The sequence below is a fragment of the Aethalodelphis obliquidens genome, unplaced genomic scaffold, assembly GCF_003676395.1.
Source record: "Aethalodelphis obliquidens isolate GAN/ISIS:26980383/991018 unplaced genomic scaffold, ASM367639v1 scaffold1, whole genome shotgun sequence".
Lineage (NCBI taxonomy): Eukaryota > Metazoa > Chordata > Mammalia > Artiodactyla > Delphinidae > Aethalodelphis > Aethalodelphis obliquidens.
In genome coordinates, this window is record NW_020837945.1 from 72,425,172 (window position 1) to 72,446,310 (window position 21,139).

General features: G+C 34.0%; 1 protein-coding gene across 9 annotated transcripts in view; it reads right to left on the bottom strand.

Moving 5' to 3' along the window:
- The window catches only part of DLG1 (discs large MAGUK scaffold protein 1), a 286,699-nt gene that overhangs the window by 127,075 nt on the left and 138,485 nt on the right, over positions 1-21,139 (bottom strand). For all 9 annotated transcript variants that reach the window (XM_027108229.1, XM_027108241.1, XM_027108235.1 and 6 more), the window contains one exon: positions 10,908-10,961. In XM_027108229.1, coding sequence (XP_026964030.1) covers positions 10,908-10,961 — 54 coding nt within the window. The remainder of the gene's footprint in view (positions 1-10,907; positions 10,962-21,139) is intronic.

The window sequence follows — 21,139 nt, forward strand, 5'->3', positions numbered from 1 at the left end:
TACATACACACAATATATATGTGTATATATATATATATATATATATATAAATCTATGATTTATATGCCTATGGAGTGCAGGAGGAGGGTTATACATATGCATATCCTGCCAACTTGACTGGAAGTTGTTTTTTTTTTTTTTTTTTTTTTGCATACGTGGGCCTCTCACTGTTGTGGCCTCTCCCGTTGCGGAGCACAGGCTCCGGACACGCAGGCCCAGTGGCCATGGCCCACGGGCCCAGCCGCTCCGCGGCATGTGGGATCCTCCTGGACCGGAGCACGAATCCGCATCCCCCGCATCAGCAGGTGGACCCTCAACCACTGCAGCACCAGGGAAGCCCTGGAAGTTCTTTTTCATGAGTAAAAATAAAATCTGTATCTGCAGCTATACCACTCTTCTTATTCTAAAGGTTATTTGTATCATCTGTATTTTTTCATGCTCAGACTTGCTAAAGGTCTATCAGTCTTTATCAAAGAAGTACTTTTAACATCACTGATTTATTACATTCTATGCTATTACATTCTGCTTTTATTTTTTATCAATTCTTTACTCTTTCCTTAGGCCCTTTTTAAAGCTTCTTGAGTTGAATGCGCAATTCATTTATGCTTATTACTTTTTCTATTTTTAGAAACACCCATTAAAGTTAATAAATTTTCCTTGGCATATGGCTTTGGCCAAATCCCCAAACTGCTACATTGGGCTCTATTTTTGTCCATTTGTTCATTTCCTAAATAGCCTGAAATTTTATTCTACAAAACATTTCCAAGTCAGTATACTTATACAGTCCTTTTGGTGTTAATATGTAATATAGTATAAATTTTTGTGCTGTGAGCTTATGGACTTCTGATTTAAGGTATTTGAGATTTTCACCATTAAGCCTTCTCAAAAGGTAGGTACTCCAAGCTCGACCCACCACCAGTCCCTCCCATCAGGAAACCTGCACAAGCCTCTCAGATAGCCTCATCCACCAGAGGACAGACAGCAGAAGCAAGAAGAACTATGATCCTGCAGCCTGTGGAACAGAAACCATATTCACAGAAAGACAGACAAGATGAAAAGGCAGAGGGCTATGTACCAGATGAAGGAACAAGATAAAACCTCAGAAAAACAACTAAATGAAGTGGAGATATGCAACCTTCCAGAAAAAGAATTCATAATAATGACAGTGAAGATGATCCAGGACCTCGGAAAAACAATGGAGGCAAAGATCGAGAAGATGCAAGAAATGTTTAACAAAGACCTAGAAGAATTAAAGAACAAACAGAGATGAACAATACAGTAACTGAAACGAAAACTACACTAGAAGGAATCAGTAGCAGAATAAGTGAGGCAGAAGAATGGATAAGTGAACTGGAAGACAGAATGGTGGAATTCACTGCGGCAGAACAAAGAAAAAAGGAAAAAAAGAAATGAAGACAGCCTAAGAGACCTCTGGGACAACATTAAACGCAACAACATTCGCATTACAGGGGTCCCAGAAGGAGAAGAGAGAGAGAAAGGAACCGAGAAAATATTTGAAGAGATTATAGTCGAAAACTTCCCTAACATGGGAAAGGAAATAGCCACCCAAGTCCAGGAAGCACAGCGAGTCCCATACAGGATAAACCCAAGGAGAAACACGCCAAGACACACAGTAATCAAACTGACAAAAATTAAAGACAAAGAAAAATTATTGAAAGCAGCAAGGGAAAAATGACAAATAACATACAAGGGAACTCCCATAAGGTTAACAGCTGATTTCTCAGCAGAAACTCTACAAGCCAGAAGGGAGTGGCATGATATACTTAAAGTGATGAAAGGGAAGAACCTACAACCAAGATTACTCTACCTGGCAAGAACCTCATTCAGATTCAATGGAGAAATCAAAAGCTTAACATACAAGCAAAAGCTAAGAGAATTCAGCACCACCAAACCAGCTCTACAACAAATGCTAAAGGAACTTCTCTAAGTCTAACACAAGAGAAGAAAAGGACCTACAAAAACAAACCCAAAACAATAAAGAAAATGGTCACAGGAACATGCATATTGATAACTACCTTAAATGTGAATGGATAAATTGCTCCAACCAAAAGACACAGGCTTGCTGAATGGATACAAAAACAAGACCCATATATATGCTGTGTACAAAAGACCCACTTCACCTAGGAACACATACAGACTGAAAGTGAGGGCATGGAAAAAGATATTCCATGCAAATGGAAATCAAAAGAAAGCTGGAGTAGCAATACTCATATCAGATAAAATAGACTTTAAAGTAAAGAATGTTACAAGAGACAAGGAAGGACACTACATAACGATCAAGTGATCAATCCAAGAAGAAGATATAACAATTATAAATATATATGCACCCAACATAGGAGCACCTCAATACATAAGGCAACTGCTAACAGTTGTAAAAGAGGAAATCAACAGTACACAATAATAGTGGGGGACTTTAACACCTCACTTACACCAATGGACAGATCATCCAAAATCAAAATAAATAAGGAAAGAGAAGCTTTAAATGACACAATAAATCAGATAGATTTAATTGATATTTATAGGACACTGCATCCAAAAACAGCAGATTACACTTTCTTCTCAAGTGCGCACGGAACATTCTCCAGGATAGATCACCTCTTGGGTCACAAATCAAGCCTCAGTAAATTTAAGAAAATTGAAATCATATCAAGCATCTTTTCTGATGACAACGCTATGAGATTAGAAATGAATTACAGGGAAAAAAATGTAAAAAAACAAAAACACATGGAGGCTAAAAACTACATTACTAAATAACCAAGAGATCACTGAAGAAATCAAAGAGGAAATCAAAAAATACCTAGAGACAATGACAATGAAAACATGACGATCCAAAACCTATGGGATACAGCAAAAGCAGTTCTAAGAGGTAAGTTTATAGCTATACAAGCCTACCTCAAGAAACAAGAAAAATCTCAAATAAATAATCTAACCTTACACCTAAAGGAACTAGAGAAAGAACAAACAAAACCCAAAGTTAGCAGAAGGAAAGAAATCATAAAGATCAGAGCAGAAGTAAATGAAATAGAAACAAAGAAGACAATAGCAAAGATCAATAAAACTAAAAGCTGGTTCTTTGAGAAGATAAACTAAATTGATAAACCATTAGCCAGACTCATCAAGAAAAAGAGGGAGAGGACTCATATCAATAAAATTAGAATTGAAAAAGAAGTTACCACAGACACCACAGAAATACAAAGCATCCTAAGAGACTACTACAAGCAACTCTGTGCCAACAAAATGGACAACCTGGAAGAAATGGACAAATTCTTAGAAAGGTATAACCTTCCAAGACTGAACCAGGAAGAAACAGAAAATATGAACAGACCAATCACAAGTAATGAAATTGAAACTGTGATTAAAAATCTTCCAACAAACAAAAGTCCAGGACCGGATGGCTTCACAGGTGAATTCTATCAAACATTTACGGAAGAGCTAACACCCATCCTTCTCAAACTCTTCCAAAAAAATGGAGGAAGGAACACTCCCAAACTCATTCTGTGAGGCCACCATCACCCTGATACCAAACCAGACAAAGATACTACAAAAAAGGAAAATTACAGACCAATATCACTCATGAATATAGATGCAAAAATCCTCAACAAAATACTAGCAAACAGAATCCAATGACACATTAAGAGGATCATAGACCATGATCAGGTGGGATTTATCCCAGGGATGCAAGGATTCCTCAGTATACGTAAATCAATCGATCTGATACACCATATTAACAAATTGAAGAAGAAAAACCATATGATCATCTCAATAGATGCAGAGAAAGCTTTTGACAAAATTCAACACCCATTTATGATGAAAACTCTCCAGAAAGTGGGCATAGAGGGAACATACCTGAACATAATAAAGACCATATATGACAAACCCACAGCAAACATCATTCTCAATGGTGAAAAACTGAAAGCATTTCCTCTAAGATCAGGAACAACACAAGGATGTCCACTCTCACCGCTATTACTCAACATAGTTTTGGAAGTCCTAGCCACAGCAATCAGAGAAGAAAAAGAAATAAAAGGAATACAAATTGGAAAAGAAGTAAAACTGTCACTGTTTGCAGATGACATGATACTATACATAGAGAATCCTAAAGATGCCACCAGAAAACTACTAGAGCTAATCAATGATTTTGGTGAAGTTGCAGGATACAAAATTAATGCACAGAAATCTCTTGCATTCCTATACACTAATGATGAAATATCCAAAAGAGAAATTAAGGAAACACTCCCATTTACCATTGCAACAAAAAGAATAAAATACCTAGGAATAAACCTTCGTAGGGAGACAAAAGACCTGTATGCAGAAAACTATAAGACACTGATGAAAGAAATTAAAGATGACACCAACAGATGGAGAGATATAGCAGGTTCTTGGATTGGAAGAATCAATACTGTGAAAATGACTACACTACCCAAAGCAATCTACAGATTCAATGCAATCCCTATCAAATTACCAATGGCAATTTTAATGGAACTAGAACAAAAAAATCTTAAAATGTGTATGGAGACACAAAAGACCCTGAATAGCCAAAGGAATCTTGAGGGAAAAAAACGTAGCTGCAGGAATCAGACTCCCTGACTTCAGACTATACTACAAAGCTACAGTAATCAAGACAATATGGTACTGGCACAAAAACAGAAACACAGATCAATGGAACATGATAGAAAGTCCAGAGGTAAACCCACGCAGCTATGGTCAACTAATCTATGACGGGGCAAGGATATACAATGGAGAAAAGACAGTCTCTTCAATAAGTGGTGCTGGGAAAACTGGACAGCTACACGTAAAAGAATGAAATTAGAACACTCTCTAACACCATTCACAAAAATAAACTCAAAATGGATAAGAGACCTAAAGGTAAGACCAGACACTATAAAAGTCTTAGAGGAAAACATAGGAAGAACACTCTCTGACATAAATCACAGCAAGAATTTTTTGATCCACCTCCTAGAGTAATAGAAATAAAAACAAAAATAAAGAAATGGGACCTAATGAAACTTAAAAGTTTTGCACGGCAAAGGAAACCATAAACAAGATGAAAAGACAACCCTCAGAATGGGAAAAAATATTTGCAAATGAATCAATGGAGAAAGGATTAATCTCCAAAATATATAAACAGCTCATGCAGCTCGATATTAAAAAACAAACAACCCAATCCAAAAATGGGCCGAAGACCTAAATAGACCTTTCTCCAAAGAAGACATACAGATGGCCAAGAAGCACATGAAAAGCTGCTCAACATCACTAATTATTAGAGAAATGCAAATCGAAACTACAATGAGGTATCAGCTCACACCAGTTAGAGGGCTTCATCAGAAAATCTACAAGCAACAAATGCTGGAAAAGGTGTGGAGAAAAGGGAACCCTCTTACACTCTTGGTGGGAATGTAAGCTGATACAGCCACCATGGAGAACAGTATGGAAGTTCCTTAAAAAACTAAAAATAGAATTATCATATGATCCAGCAATCCCACTACTGGGCATATACCCAGAGAAAACCACAATTTAAAAAGACACACGCAGCCCAATGTTCACTGCAGCACTCTTTACAACAGCCAGGTCATGGAAGCAACCTAAATGCCCATCAACAGACGAATGGATAAGGAAGATGTGGCACATATATACAATGGAACATTACTCAGCCATAAAAAGGAATGAAATTGGGTCATTTGTTGAGATGTGGATGGATCTATAGACTGTCATACAGAGTGAAGTAAGTCAGAAAGAGAAAAATAAATATCGTATATTAACGCACATATGTGGAGCCTCGAAAAATGGTACAGATGAACCAGTTTTCAGGGCAGAAACTGAGACACAGATGTAGAGAACAAACGAGTGGACACCAAGGAGGGAAAGCTGCGGGGGGGTGGGGGTGGTGTTGTGATGAATTGGGAGATTGGAATTGACATGTATACACTGATGTGTATACAAACTGATGACTAATAAGAACCTGCTGTATTAAAAAAAAAAAAAAAAAAGGTAGGTACTTAGTAAACATCCTTGACACTTCACTTAATGCCAAGTCATGATGTATTGATATCTGGTGAGGATTCCCGGTAGCACAGAGTAATTTAACAAAGGTGAAAAGTGAGAAGGCCATATGAACCCCAGATGACTTTATTCCTATATGCTTAATAACTTGAAACTGTCTGATAATTTCATGTATAGAGACAATTCAATAACATCATTAAACACATTCAAACTGGGCTTCTAAATGCCAAGAACACATATCAAAACCACAATTACTCTACAAGTACCACTTTATTAACAGTAAATGTACAAAAATATAATGTTGGTGTAATATTTTCAAAAGCTATATGGTTTCCAGCAAAACTACAAAATGGTTGATTTGCTTGGTTTTCTTTTTATAATAGCTTTACAAAATGTGGCTTCCAACAGGAAAGAAATGCTTGGCTAATGGGTTTATCACTCTCAATTAACAGGATAACATGAGAGGTAAGCTGTGTATAAAATGAGAGAAGAGAGGTCAATCTTTAGACAACGTAGTATTTTACTGACAAAATATTTTTCCCCCTTAAAAATAGAAAAGAATAGATTTAGAATACTTCTTGAGAACTGTCATTTTAGTACTTCCTAGGTTTTGAATTTAGTCCTATTAACAAAATGGGATTGTGTATCAGGGGTGGGGGGGAAAGCTGGAGAAGAAACTAGAAGTGGATTGGAGCCTGATTGTGAAAGGTCTTGACTGCTTCCCTGATGAATGAGAAATATTCTTGAAAGTTTTGGAGCATCAAGTAGGTTTAATAGATTTTCCAGAAAAAGAATTGTGGCAGTATGTAACAGAAATGGAGAGAAATTGGAGAAAAGTAAATTGATAAAGAAGTTATGGCAATAATTTGGGTAAAAGGAAGAAATTCCAAAGACACTTAAGAATTGGTGAATTTCTAAATATTAAAAAAAATCTTAATATTAATGGGGAAAAAGTCCCATAAAGTCATAACTAAGAACAACTACTGTATAATAAACCTGACCAGGAAAAAAAATCAGATTATATAACATATAGCAAAGATGAGTTGTACTCTACTGATCTAATATGGTTTGGGACAAGAACTATGCTGCTTTAATTAAACAGTGTTTTATTATCTGCAGGGAAATCCCCCCAAATTACTTTTATTTAAAATTTTACTTTGTTATTTTGAGTTTTTAACTTTGCTATATCAACACTGTCCAAAAGAAGTTTCTGTGATGATGGAAGTGTAAAATAATCTGCCTTTTCCAATACAGGAGTTACTTACCCACACATGGTTACTAAGTGCTTGAAATGTGACTACTGAGACAGAGAAACTATATTTTAAATATTATTGAATTTTGATCAATATAAATTAAATACCAACACATGGCCAGTGGCTTACTATTTTGGAAGATGCAGCTCTAGATGAATCATTAAGTCTAACTCCATCCCTCCAAACCACACGTACATATTCTCTTTTTTCTCTCCTCCTTTTAAGTATTAATATCAATTAATACTTAAAACTGAGTATAATACATCATACTTAATGGTAAAAGACTGAAAGCTTTCTCCCAAGGATCAGGAACAAAACAAGAATGTTTGCTCTGCAACTTCTATAAAACATTTTAAGGGAGGTTCTAGCCATGGCAATTAGGCAAGAAAAATAAATAAAAGGCATCTTCATTGGAAAGGAAGAAGTAAAACTATCTCTGTAGATGACATGATCTTATATAGAAAGTCCAAAGGAATCTACATGAAAAAACCATAAATGAGTTCAGTAACATTGCAGGTAGAAGATCAATACCCCCAAATCCATTATATTCCCATGTTAGCAATGAAAAATCCATAAATGAAATTAAGAAAACAATTTCATTTATAATAGCATTAAAAGAATAAAAATACACAGGAATAAATTTAACAAAAGAAGTGGAAGACATGTACACTGAAAATTATAAAACATTGGTAACAAAATTAAAGATGTAAGTGAATGGAAAGACAGTCTGTGTTCATGGACTGAGAGACATAATGTTGATAAAATGACAATAATCCCCAGATACTTGTGTGCCAATGTTTACCACAGCATTATTCACAACAGGCAAAAGGTGGAAACAACCCAAGAGTCCATCAAGAGAAGGATGAATAAACAAAACGTGGTGTGTGTGTGTGTGTGTGTGTGTGTGTGTATAAAATGAAAAATAATTCAGCCATAAAAAGGAATGACATTCTGACACATGCTACAACACAGATGAACCTTGAAAACATTATGCTAAGTGAAAGCAGCCAGATACAAAAGGCCACATATTGTATGATTCTATTTATATGAACAGTCCAGAAAAGACAAAGCCATAGTGACAGAAAATAGATTAGTGGTTGCCAGGGGCTGAGGTAAGGGCAGAATGGGGAGTGATTGCTAACAGGTACAGGGTTTCCTTACAAGGTGATGAAAATGTTCTGGAATTTGAAAGTGGTGGTGATGGCACAACATTGTGAATAGACTAAAACCACTGAATCGTATACCTTAAAAAGGTAGATTTTGTGTTACGTGTCTCAACGTAAAATTTTTTAAGGTGAAAAAGTTGAAAAAGGTGAGATATAACATAAATTCAAGTTGAAACAATGAGTTAATATATTTTAAACATTATGCTAACAAAAGATCAAAAAGTTTATTAACACACCATGCTAGTGACAGTATGGGGTAAAAACAGTAGTAATTTTTGTTGAAGTATAAATGGATATAACTCTGTGAAGTACAATTTGGCAATAATGATCAAATCTAAAAACTGACACACCCTTTGAGCAATCTATCAATATATAAATATACTCTGATTATATAATTGCATATAAACACAAAAATATCTATACAAAAATTATCAGTGGGGCATTGATTTTTATATGGTAAAAGTTTGAAAACAACACATATATGCTTGTACATGCACAGAATGTTTACAGAAGGATATATATATTATATATATATATATAAATTACTTAATTTTAGAAAGCATGGTGACAACAATCAGGAAAAAAAAGTGTTATAAAGCAATAGTTGCAAGTCTTCTTATTTTTATTCATCAATACATAGCTGGTATTAAACGATCAGGACTTAACAAAGGAATAACAAATAAGTTTAAAAACCATTCTGGAATATCTTTTAAATTTCAGGATTAAATTAAAAACCTACAAAGAATAGTTATTAAACATTTTACACAGTGTTCTTCAAGTATGATAAAGTACCACACTCTGAAAAATCTTGCTTAAAGAATTGGAATTTATCTCATATCCTTATGTACAGAAAAGGTTTAATAAAGCACGCCCAAGGGTGTTATCACTAGAAGGCTCTTAGCAGGTATTTGAGAAATTGATTTTGGGTGTGTTCCCACCATTCCCTAAATGAAAGGGTTGCTTACTGTGGCTAGACTTTGCAAAGACAATGCATTTTATGCTGAACGCCTGTTTTCCTTCTGGGAGCTTGGAAATTTGGTATGCGCTGGACCAAGGGTGCCTATGTGATCATCACCAATAAATAACTTTGTGCTGTGTCCATAATGGGCTTCCCTGGGCAGAAAAACTGCATACGTGTTGCTACATTTTCACTGCTAGGTGAAAAGAGTGCTCTGTGGACCCCTCTGGGGAGGAAGAAAGTAGAAGGAAATCTAAACATGGACTCTTCTAGGCATACAGCCTTATAATCTGACTGTAGATCCTGACTTATCACATAGCTGTAATAAATCTTAGCCATAAGTACAACATGCTGAGTCTTGTGAATCCTTCTAGCAAATTTCTCACTGTGGGTAGTGAATGGTTTTCAAGACTCCCAACATACCCTGCTTTAGCAGGAAAAGTATTTTTTGAATAATATGTCATACAAACTTAAAATTAATACAACTTTTACTCTAAGTTTGCTGCTTGTACGCTAATCCTGCTTTTAATTTGTTGACATTTCCCCTAAAATGCATGTGTATTTATTTTCTTTGTTGATATCATTTTCTCTGTTAGTTCTTACATATTAACCTTTCAGTTGAAAGGGTTTTAAAATAAAAATAATTAATCACTGATTCTGTCCTTAAGCAAAACATAAGTCAACAAAAAGAACAAGTGAGGGAGAAAGAAATGTGAAGAAGAAAATATTGACAAAAGTACAAACAAAATTCTGCTTAAGTATTCTTTATCCATGTGAAAGGTGACATTGACTGAAAAGAGTATTTTTGGTTTGTATTATTATTTGAAGTTTTCAAAAATTCCCCCAAATTTGATATACCCATATAAACAGAAGATAAAGCCAAATATAATGTTTTAAAGTATAGACTGAAATCAACTATAGTTAAAAAATGGGAGAAAAAGATTTTTACAATCTATTAAATTATGCACCATTTGCTGTTTTTAAAATGTGCGAGCACAACTTCTACTTAAACATCTCTGAAGATATTTTAGTTGGGGTGAAAAATATTAGATTCTGCTGTTCTGGCTATTTATCTTTAGGAGAAAGAAGGCTTTTTAACAAAAGAAGTTTAGAGAGAAGCAGTAATCAATTTAAAGTTATAAAGTTATAACTAATTATTTTAATATGTGAACACCTATAAACCTGGTCACTAAAAATCTAGTCACTCAATTAGACTTCAAAAATGACTCTTTGAATATATGGCATTGTGTAAATGACCATTGGTCAGATAGCGAAAGTTATTCATTTTAATTTAAAAATTTCTCATTTCAACATTTCTGCTTTGCAAGAGTATAGAAAAAGAACAACCAAAAAAGGATGGTACTGCTTCATTTACTTTAACAATTACAGCTTAGTAACAGAACACTGTAAGTACAATGTATTAGAGAAAATAATGCTGTGAGTTTTGTATATCAAAACCTACAAAAGGGAAAACAGAATTATTTAAATATGGCAATGAATGGAACTTACATAAGTTGATGTTTCCAAGCTATCTGTGTTGACCAGTACTGGAGGAGGATTTGCCTTAGAGAAAGAATTGTAAATGTATTAGGCTTAACAGGAAAATTGACACATTACATAATAATGTTCACAAATGTTAGAAGCATATAAAAGATTTCCTATTTCTTTAAGTATAATTTTATATGAACTTTTCATACGTTTAACTATGTATCCAGTTTCTAGCACCAATGGAAAGATTTAGGTATAGGCAGTTGTTAGATTTGCTTTTGAGAAATAAGTTCTTATTTCTGCTAAAACAGACACAATTTTCTTAAGATTTGCAAAGAAGTTCACCAGCCTTCTCAAAAAATCCACAAATATTCTCTAGCGTAACAAACAACTCTTCCCAAATTGGTTAGAAATCATTTGCTTTTCTAGTCTCAAGGATCCCATGAAGATTCCAATCATTTTATCACCCAGAAAAAAAATTCTGTCCCACACTGAACTGTGTTTAAATACTGGAATTAAAAAAAAAAAGCCATACAAAGAAATCAATCGCAAACTTTTAGAATACTGGAAACACACTCAACGTAAAAGCCCTCAATTGTTATCAACTGCAATTACTGCTTTCCAGGTGTTATTCTAGACCACTCACAGAATAACTAGTGGTCAAAAAACCCACAAAAAAACAAAAACAAAAAAGCCAAGTAGAATAATAACATAGGTCTAATTAAGTTTGGAATGAAAAAAGCTTGGCTTTCTGCTTAAGTTGAAAAGTGTTTATTATGTAGGTGCAATAAAATTTAAAGAATAAAATGCAATTAATACCAAATGAAAAACAGACCAGAATATACTAGAAAACTGATGTGATTCCTCTTAAAATTATCTTTCTTCTGCATATTTAAGAGTATAAAATTACCAAGTCAAATGACATCTTCAGAGAATCAAAAAGATGACTATCCTTTAAATAAATTTTAAGAGATGTGTTTAAATATTAACAGTTCTTCTACTCTAATTAAAGAATTACACAAAAAGGTTGTATGAAAGAAACGTAATACACAAAATAACCGTTTTCTTCCAAGTGTATGGGCTTTTCTAAAAGGTGAATGAATATTCAGAGTTCAAATGTTTTACATTATTTGCAGCGAAGTACTAGATCTGGATGATCATACGATAAAATGCTTAAAGACAACACCACTGCATGCTTAAACAATTGTACAGTATGCGTCTCAGCTACATAAAGCAGCAAGTTAAAAATGAGTAGGGACAAGGATTTACTGCACAGCACAGGGAACTATATTCAATATCTTGTAATAACCTATAATGGAAAATAATCTGAAAAAATGTATATAACTGAATCACTTCGCTGTACACCTGAAACAATAAAAAGTACCCTGAAAAAAACAAACAAACAAAATGAGTAGGGAATACTTTATTAAATATAAACATGATACTAACTACTTTATGTGTAGTCCTACCTTTGACTATAATAGTCTGTTTTCGAATGATTCAGTGAAAAGCAAACCTAATAGGTAAAAATACTATTTGTGAGAATGATATTTAAGCAAAGCAAGTCAATTAACAGACATTTGAGATTTTATGAACATTTGAAATTATTCATTTCCCAATGACCACTGAGACTTCTCAAATTGATATTTTAATTCATTAAAAAATTAATGGTACTTCACCTTTTTTTGCTTACAAAATTACAGAGGAGGACAAGAAAGAACAAGGCTATTTAAAGTTATAAAAGAAGTTACATTCTTCAAAAATTATGGCAAGAAAACCATTTGGTTCTCTCTGCTCATTTATTACCAAAAATATAGTGGAAAAAGTTGTTTATTACCAAAATCTAACTTATACAAAAATTATCACAACACTAGCTGTTCATGATCACCAACTCATCATCACTGTAGATAATTTATCTTTTCATTCTAGTCATATAAAAAGTCTAACTGATATTGAAATACATACAAACCAAACTATATGAAGGGTTAAATTTACTTCAAAATAAAATAATGACAATGAGAGATCAAGAGAAGGAGGGGCTATGGATCATATAAGAGTACATGAACTGAGGACTGTTGTAGTTGGGTGATGAGTATACATGGGAGTTCACTGTACTACTCCCTTTATGTCTGAGCATTTTTGAAGTTTTTCATAATATACAGCAAAACAATTATATTGAGTCAAGTACTCAGTTTGTAAGAGGTTAATAACTAATATAGTTGTAAAATATTATAGGTTAGAGTTGCTATTAAGATATTAGCATTCCCATCATAAAATTAATTTCAATTTTAAAGTTCAGTTCTGAATAAAGAATAATACAGACTAGTAAAAATAATTTGTAATTCTGACTTAATGAATATGATTAGATAATTAATATATGCATAATGTTTATTTGTAGATGTATCTTAGAATTAATATGAGTGAATGATCACACCTGAAGGGAAAGTGTGGGAATAAAGGACTTGAAACTGAACAAAACCTGGGAATGTTCACAATGAGGATTAAGCAAGAATTTCATTCAAAACTAATGTCAAGACAAGACAACCTAGCAATTTGAAAAAGACATATCACAAAATATAGTCTAAAATAAGAGCCTACGTAAATGACGCTCAAGAGGCATGATTTGACGGCCTCAAGTTTTAGCCGCCTAAAATAATGATAAAAATATTTAAGACTGTGTTAGCAGGTAGAGAATTAAAACATTACCTTAAAATTTACCCTTACTAACTTGAGATTTTCTAAATTCTTATATTACAGAATACAGAAATGGTATCTGACAAAGTAGTACTCCATTCCTCTCAAATTTGGAAGTGGTGGGAATGAGGTAGCACAATGGGCTTGGAGGGTATGATATACAACTCAGAAAGACATAATAACCTAGCGCCAAAGCCAGAACAGGTACTTCTGAAGCAAGAGATAGAGAAAAATTTGGCCATGGAATTTGCTACTTTCAGATAGCTAAAGTAGAGAGCACTAAAATAAAAAACAGTAGCAAATCTGGATAGTTTAAGACCTCAGGATCTGTATCTAGGACAGGGGATAGCAGAATAGGTAACAGGGAATTATCAGCTTTGCTTAGGGAGGAAATCAAACAACAGCATAATCTATGTGAAAGTTAGATTATTCAAATAATCTATGTGAAAGTTATTTCAAATGAAGGAAAAAAAACCCTTCCCTGCACCTCACCTTTAAGTGACACTTATCAAAAGATATGGTTCTAGATCTCTCTCTACCCTCAGTCTACCATTCAACGACTTTGAATATACAGATAAATCACAAGTATTATTGAAACTTATTTTTTTACACCTGTAAAGCGATATACCTTTACTCAAGAGGACTGTGTGAGGACCTAGTGAAGTAATATAAAAAAAAATGTGTTGTAAACCACAGAAACCTATTGCTAATCCATTATTATTTACTAATAATATATACCATTGTGTATGTTTCAACTTAGACAATAATGAAGTCCTATATTCACTTAGAAATGGGGGGTGATTAGTAAGGGGGCAGGGATATACCAGAAAGAGAAACTTAACAAACCCCTAAAGAATATGACCCATGAATTAATAACAAGACTTAAGAAACGTAATTTTGCTCATCCAACTTTTACTATTTTATTTCATTATTAAAGGGCCTCATAGGGTCTACTGCTGTTAACACACTGCAGCATCCTTACACAATTTCAGAGCATAATATTACAGCTTAAAAATTCTGTGTTAAAATAATTCTAAGATCCAGTTATTTAAAAACAGGCCAAAATTAGGAGTTTAGAAAATGCTTTTATGCTGTATACTATATTTCTCCTTCTTAGCATGTATCAAAGTTTCATTGTATTATTGGCTTAGTGTCTCTTTCTCCCCTACTAAATTATAAACAAATGTTTTTCAAACACAGAACTCCCAAACCCCAGAGAATACATCTTGGATTCTAATTTGAGACACACTGCATTAAAAGTTAAGTGCTGTCACTTCAGTGATCACTGTAAGTTAAAGTGATTGTAAAAACAAATAGGGTGAATTCTGGGAAGATGGCAACACAAGAAGTCCCACAATTTTGTCTCTCCACCTAGATAACAACTGCACTGGCAAAAACGCAACTGCCAGTGTGATGTAACTATTTTGGAATTCTAGTCTATTGAAGGCTTACAACTCCCAGGGGAAGTATTAGATGGCAAACTGTGGTTAATCCAGTAAATTTCAGTTCTTAGCACAGTAGCAGCTACCCAACTCCCACCCCTCTTAAGTGTTCCTAGAGCAGCTGGCACAAACCGGGGTGGAGTGGGGATGGGGGTGAGCAGCAAAAAACACCCTGTTCTCCAAACATAGGGAATCTGTGCTCTTACTGCTGTTTCTGATCATGAAGGTGCAAAGAGGCAGTGGCCATTGTTGCTGAACCTCCTCCAATTGATATAAATCTCTCCCTCTCTGACTGAAGTGACTCCCAGGAGATTTAAAGGGTAAGTGTCTCCTCCCACCATTTCATTTTCCTCTTTTTCCCCTTCTGAAAAGGCGAAAAGCCAGACATTGAAGATTAGAATATTCAAAAGCAACCACATATATGAGGGAAATTAGAAAATCACTGCGTATACCTGGGGAAGGTACAGGCATAGAAAAAATCTGCGAAGATCTGAAAGTTATACCATAGGCTGATTTTTAGCACAAAGATAGCCTACAGAAATCAAAAAAACAAAACACCCAGCAAACCCTAGGAAAGGGGAGAATCAGGTTTCCAGAGAAATCATAAGATTCAAACGTCCAATTTTCAACAACAAAAAAATCACAAGGCATGCAAAGAAACAGGAACATATGGTCCATTCAAAGGAGAGAGAGAGAAGAAAAAAGAAACTGTCTCTGAAAAAGAGCTGGCGGCATACCTATTAGACAAAGGATTTAAAAGAACCACCTTAAAGATATCCAAAGAACTAAAAGACAAGGTAGACAAAGTCAAGAAAATGATGTATGAACAAAATGGAGATAAGAGATAGAAAACCTAAAGAGAAACCAAAAGGAAATTCTGAAGCTGAAAAGTACAATAACTGAAATGAAAAATTCACTAGAGCAGACTGGAACACGCAGAAGAATCAGAAAACTTGAAGATAGGACAACGTAAATTATTAAGTCTGAAAACAGAGAGACTGAAGAAAAGTGACCAGAGTCTAAGAGACTTGTGGGCCATCATTAAGTGGACCAACACACACATTGTGGGAGTTCAAGAAAAAGAAGAGAGAGATCAAGGGGCAGAGAAAATATCTGAAGAAATAATGGCTAAAATATTCCCAAATTTGATGAAAGACACGAATATAAACATCCAAGAAGCTCAACAAACTCAAGGTAGGATTAACTCAAAGAGATTCACACTCAGACACATTATAATCAAACTCCTGAAAAGACAATGACAGGGAGAATTTTGAAAGCAGCATAAAAAAGTGACTCAATATACAAGGAATTCTCAATAATATTAATAGATTTTTCATCAGAATTCTGGAGGTCAGGAAGCAGTGGGTTGGTATATTCAAAGTGCTAACAGAAAAACACTGCCAACCAAGAACCTTGTATCTGGCAAAACTATCCTTCAAATATGAGGGAGAAATTAAGACATTCTCAGATAAACAAAAGCTGAAGGAGATCATTACCAATAGACTGGCCCTGAAAGAAATGCTAAAGGGAATCCTGCAGGTTGAAATGAAAGGACACAGGACAGCAACTTGAGGTGTTTGGAGAAATAAAGACCTTGGTAAGGATAAATACAAAAAAACTCTTATTATTTTAATAGCGTTTTGTAACATCACTTTTTGTTACCTACATGATTTAAGAGACTAATATTTTTTAAATTATATTTAAAAAATTAGTCTAAAAGCTACTTATTAGTACAGAAGTGAAGTCAACATCAGTAAATAACTAAAATCAATTACTAGTCCAGAAGCTAGTATCATAGTAACTTTGCTTTGAGATTCTACATTTGTTTTCTACATAATTTAAAAGATGAATGCATTTAAAAATTGTTGTTTTTGTACATACAATGTATAAAGTTGTAATTCTGTGATATCAACAACTGAAACAGGTGAGGATGGAACTGTTAAAAGGAGCAGAGTTTTTTTATATTATTGAAGTTAAGCTGGTTTAAATTCAAATTAGAGTGTTATAACTTTGGGATGTTAAATGTAATCCCCATGGTAACCACAGAGGAAATAGCTAAAGAATACACACAAAAGGAAATGGGAAAGGAATTTAAACATTTCACTACCAAAAAATCAACCAAACAAAAAATAAGACACTAATGCAGGAAATAAGGTACAAAAAACCTATAATGAATACAGAAAACAAATAGCAAAATGACAGAAGTCTCTCCTTATCAGTAATTACTTTAAATGTAAATTGATTAAACTCTCCAATTAACAAAAACAAAAACAGCAGAATGGATAAAAACACATAACCCAACTCTATGTTGTCTACAAGAGACTTGGTTGAGATCCAAAGACACAAACAGATTGAAAGTGAAAAGGTGGAAAAAGATATTCCATGCAAATAGTAACCAAAAGATAGTAGGAGTGACTATACTAACATTAGACAAAATAGAATTTAAATTTTAAAAAGTTACAAGAGACAAAGGACATTATATATTAATATAAGGTTCAAAACAGCAAGAAGATGTAACAATTACTAACATTTATGTACCTAATGACAGACCATCAGAATCTATGAAACAAAAAAATGACAGAATTAAAGAGAGTAGACAGTTCTACAATAATAGTTGAAGATTTCAATGCCCACTCAAAATAATGTGTAAAATAACCAGACAAAAGATAAGTATGGAAAAAGACGACTTAAACGACACAATAAAGCATCCTGACCTAACAGACATATTTAGAACATTCTGTCCAACAACAGGATACATTCTTCTCAAGTGCACTTGGGTCATTTTCCAGAATATACCATATATTAGGCCACAAATTAAGTCTCAGTAGATTTAGAAAGTCATCATACAAAGTATCTTTTATGGCCAAAATGGATGAAGATAGTAAGCAATAATAGAAGCAAACTAGAAAATTCACCAAGCTGTGGAAATTAAACAACATACTCTTAACCACTGAATCAAAGAAGTAGAAAAGCAAACTGGAAAAGACTTAAAGAGATGAATGAAAATGCAAATACAACATACCAAAGCTTATGAGACAGCAAAGCAGTGATAAGGGGGAAGTTTACAACTACACGTTTATCTTAAAAAACAAGAAAGACCTCAAGTCAACAAACCGAACTTTACAAATCAAGGAACTAGAAAAAGAACAAACTAAACCCAAAGTTAGTACAAGGAAGGAAATAATAAAAATTAGAGCAGAGATAAGTACAATAGAGAACAGAAAAATAATAGAGAAAAAAGACCAACAGTTGTTTTTTTGAAAAGATCAACAAACTGACAAACTTTTAGTTAGATGGACTAAGGAAAAAAGAGAGAAGACTAAATTACTAAAATCAGAAATGAAAGTGGGAACATTATTACTAATTCTACAGAAATAAAAAGGACTATAAGAGTGTTATGAGCAAATGTAAGCCAACAAATTGGATAACCTACACAAAATGGACAAACTCCTACCAAGGCTGAATCATGAAGAGAAAATTTAAATAGACTTTATAATTAATAAGGAGATTGAATCAGTAATCAAAAATCTCCTGACAAATAAAAGCCCCTGAAATCTGATTGCTTTCCTGGTGAATTCTACCAAACATCTGAAGAACTAACATCAATTTTTCTCAAACTGCCCAAAAATTGAAGAGGAAGGTACATTCCCTAACTCATCCTATGAGCCAGCATTACCCTGATACTAAGGTCAAAGGCAAGGACACTATAAGAAAACTGCAGACAAATATCCCTTATGAATATTGATCCAAAATTCTCAACAAAAACTGATTTCAGCAACATATTAAGAAGATTATATACCATGACCAAGTGGGATTTTTTCCTGGAATGCAAGGATGATTCAACATATGAAAACTGATCAATGTAATACACCACATCAACAGAATGAAGGAAAAAAACAACACGATCATCTCAATCAATGCAGGAAGTATCTGACAGTATGCAACATTCTTTCATGATAAAAACGTTTAACAAACTAAGAATATAAGGAAACCACCACAGCATAATAAAGGTCGTATATGAAAAACCTACAGCAAACATCATACTTTCATGGTGAAAGACTGAAAGCTTTCCCTCTAAGATCAGGAACAAGTCAAGCTGGCCCACTTTCACCACTTCTATCCAACACAGTATTAAAAATCAGTCAATTAGACAAATAAGAAAAATAAATGACATTCAAATGAGAAAGAAGGAAAATTATGTCTTCAGATAATATGATCATACATGTAGAAAACCCTAAAGAAACCACACAAAAACCTGTTCGAACTAATAAACTTAGCAAAGTAGCGGGATATGGTCTACACACAAAAATCAGTTGCATTCCTATACACAATCTGGAAAGAAAATTACAAAAACAATTCCATTTATAACAGCATCAAAAAGAATAAAATAATTTGGAATGAACTTAGCCAATGAGGTGAAAGATTTGTGCAATGAAAACTATAACGTTGCTGAAAGAAATTAAAGACAACAGAAATAAATGGAAACATATTCCCTGTTCATGACATCTTAATACTGTTAAGATGTCAATATTACCCAAAGCAATTTACAGATTTCATCCAATCCCAATCAAAATTCCAATGTTTTCTGCAGAAATAGAAAAATCCAACCTAAAATTCATATGGAATCTCAAGGGATCTGAATAGACAAAATAATTCTGAAAAGGACAAAGCTGGAGGACTCATACTTTCTCATTTCAAAACTTACTACAAAGCTACAGTACTCAAAAGTTTGGTACTGGCATAAAGACAGACATACACCGATGGAATTGAATAGACTGCAGAAATAAACCCTCACATATATAGTCAAATTGTTTTCAACAAGGGTGCTAAGACCATTCAATGGGGACAAGATAGTCTTTTTAACAAATGGTGCTGGGAAAACTGGATATCCAAATGCAAAAGACTGAATTTGGACCCTTACCTAACATCATATACAAAAATTAATTTAAAATGGACCCATGACCTAAATCAAAGACCTAAAAAACTATAAAACTATAAGAAGAAAACACAGGGTAAAAGCTTCAGGACACTACATTTGGTAGTGATTCAATGGATATAACACCAAATGCACAGGCAACAGAAGAAAATGTAGACAATTTGGACTTCCTAAAAATTAAAAGTTCTGTGCATTAAATGACACCATCCACAAATTAAAAAGGAAATCCACAGAATGGGAGAAAATATTTGCAAATCATATATCTGATAAGGAACTAATATCCAGAATATATAAAGAACTCCTAAAACTCTCAATTAAAAAAACTGCAATGCAATTCAAAAATGGGTAAAGGACTTCAATAGACATTTCTCCATAGAAGATATGCAAATGGCCAATAAACATATGAAAAGATGTTCAACATCACTAATCATTTGGGAGCTGCAAATCAAAACTACAATGAGATACCACCTCATACCCATCAGGCTGGCTACTATCATGAAAAGAGAATATAAGGAGTGTTGGTGAGGATGTGGAGAAATTGGAACCATTGTGTTCCACTGGTGGGAATATACAATGATATAACACTGTGGAAAATAGTATGATGGTTCCCCTAAAAATTAAAAATTAAGTTACAAAGTGATCTAGTTATTCCACTTTCAGGTATACACTCAAAAGAATTGAAAGCAGGGTCTTGAAGAGGTGTCTGTACACCTATGTTCACAGCAGCATTATTCACAAGAGCTAAAATGTGGAAGCAACTCAAGTTGTTCATTGACAGACGAATGGATAAGCAAAGTCTCATATATACATAAAATGGGATATTATTTAGCTTTCAAAAGAAGGGAAATTCTGATGCTACATATGCTACAACACAGTTAACCTTAAGGACATTATACTAAGTGAAATCAGCTAGCCACAAAAAGACAAATACTGTTATGATTTCACTTCCATGAGGTACTTGAGTCAAAACCATAGACACAGAAAGTAGAATGGTAGTTGCCAGGGCCTGGGGGCGGGGGGGAGGAATGGGGAATTAAGTGTTTAATAGGTATAGTGTTTCAGTTTTGCAAGATGAAACAAGTTCTGCAGATGGATGATGGTGATGTTTGCACAACAATATGAATGTACTTAATACCACTGAACTGTAAACTTAAAAAGTTAAGGTGGTAAATTTTACATTA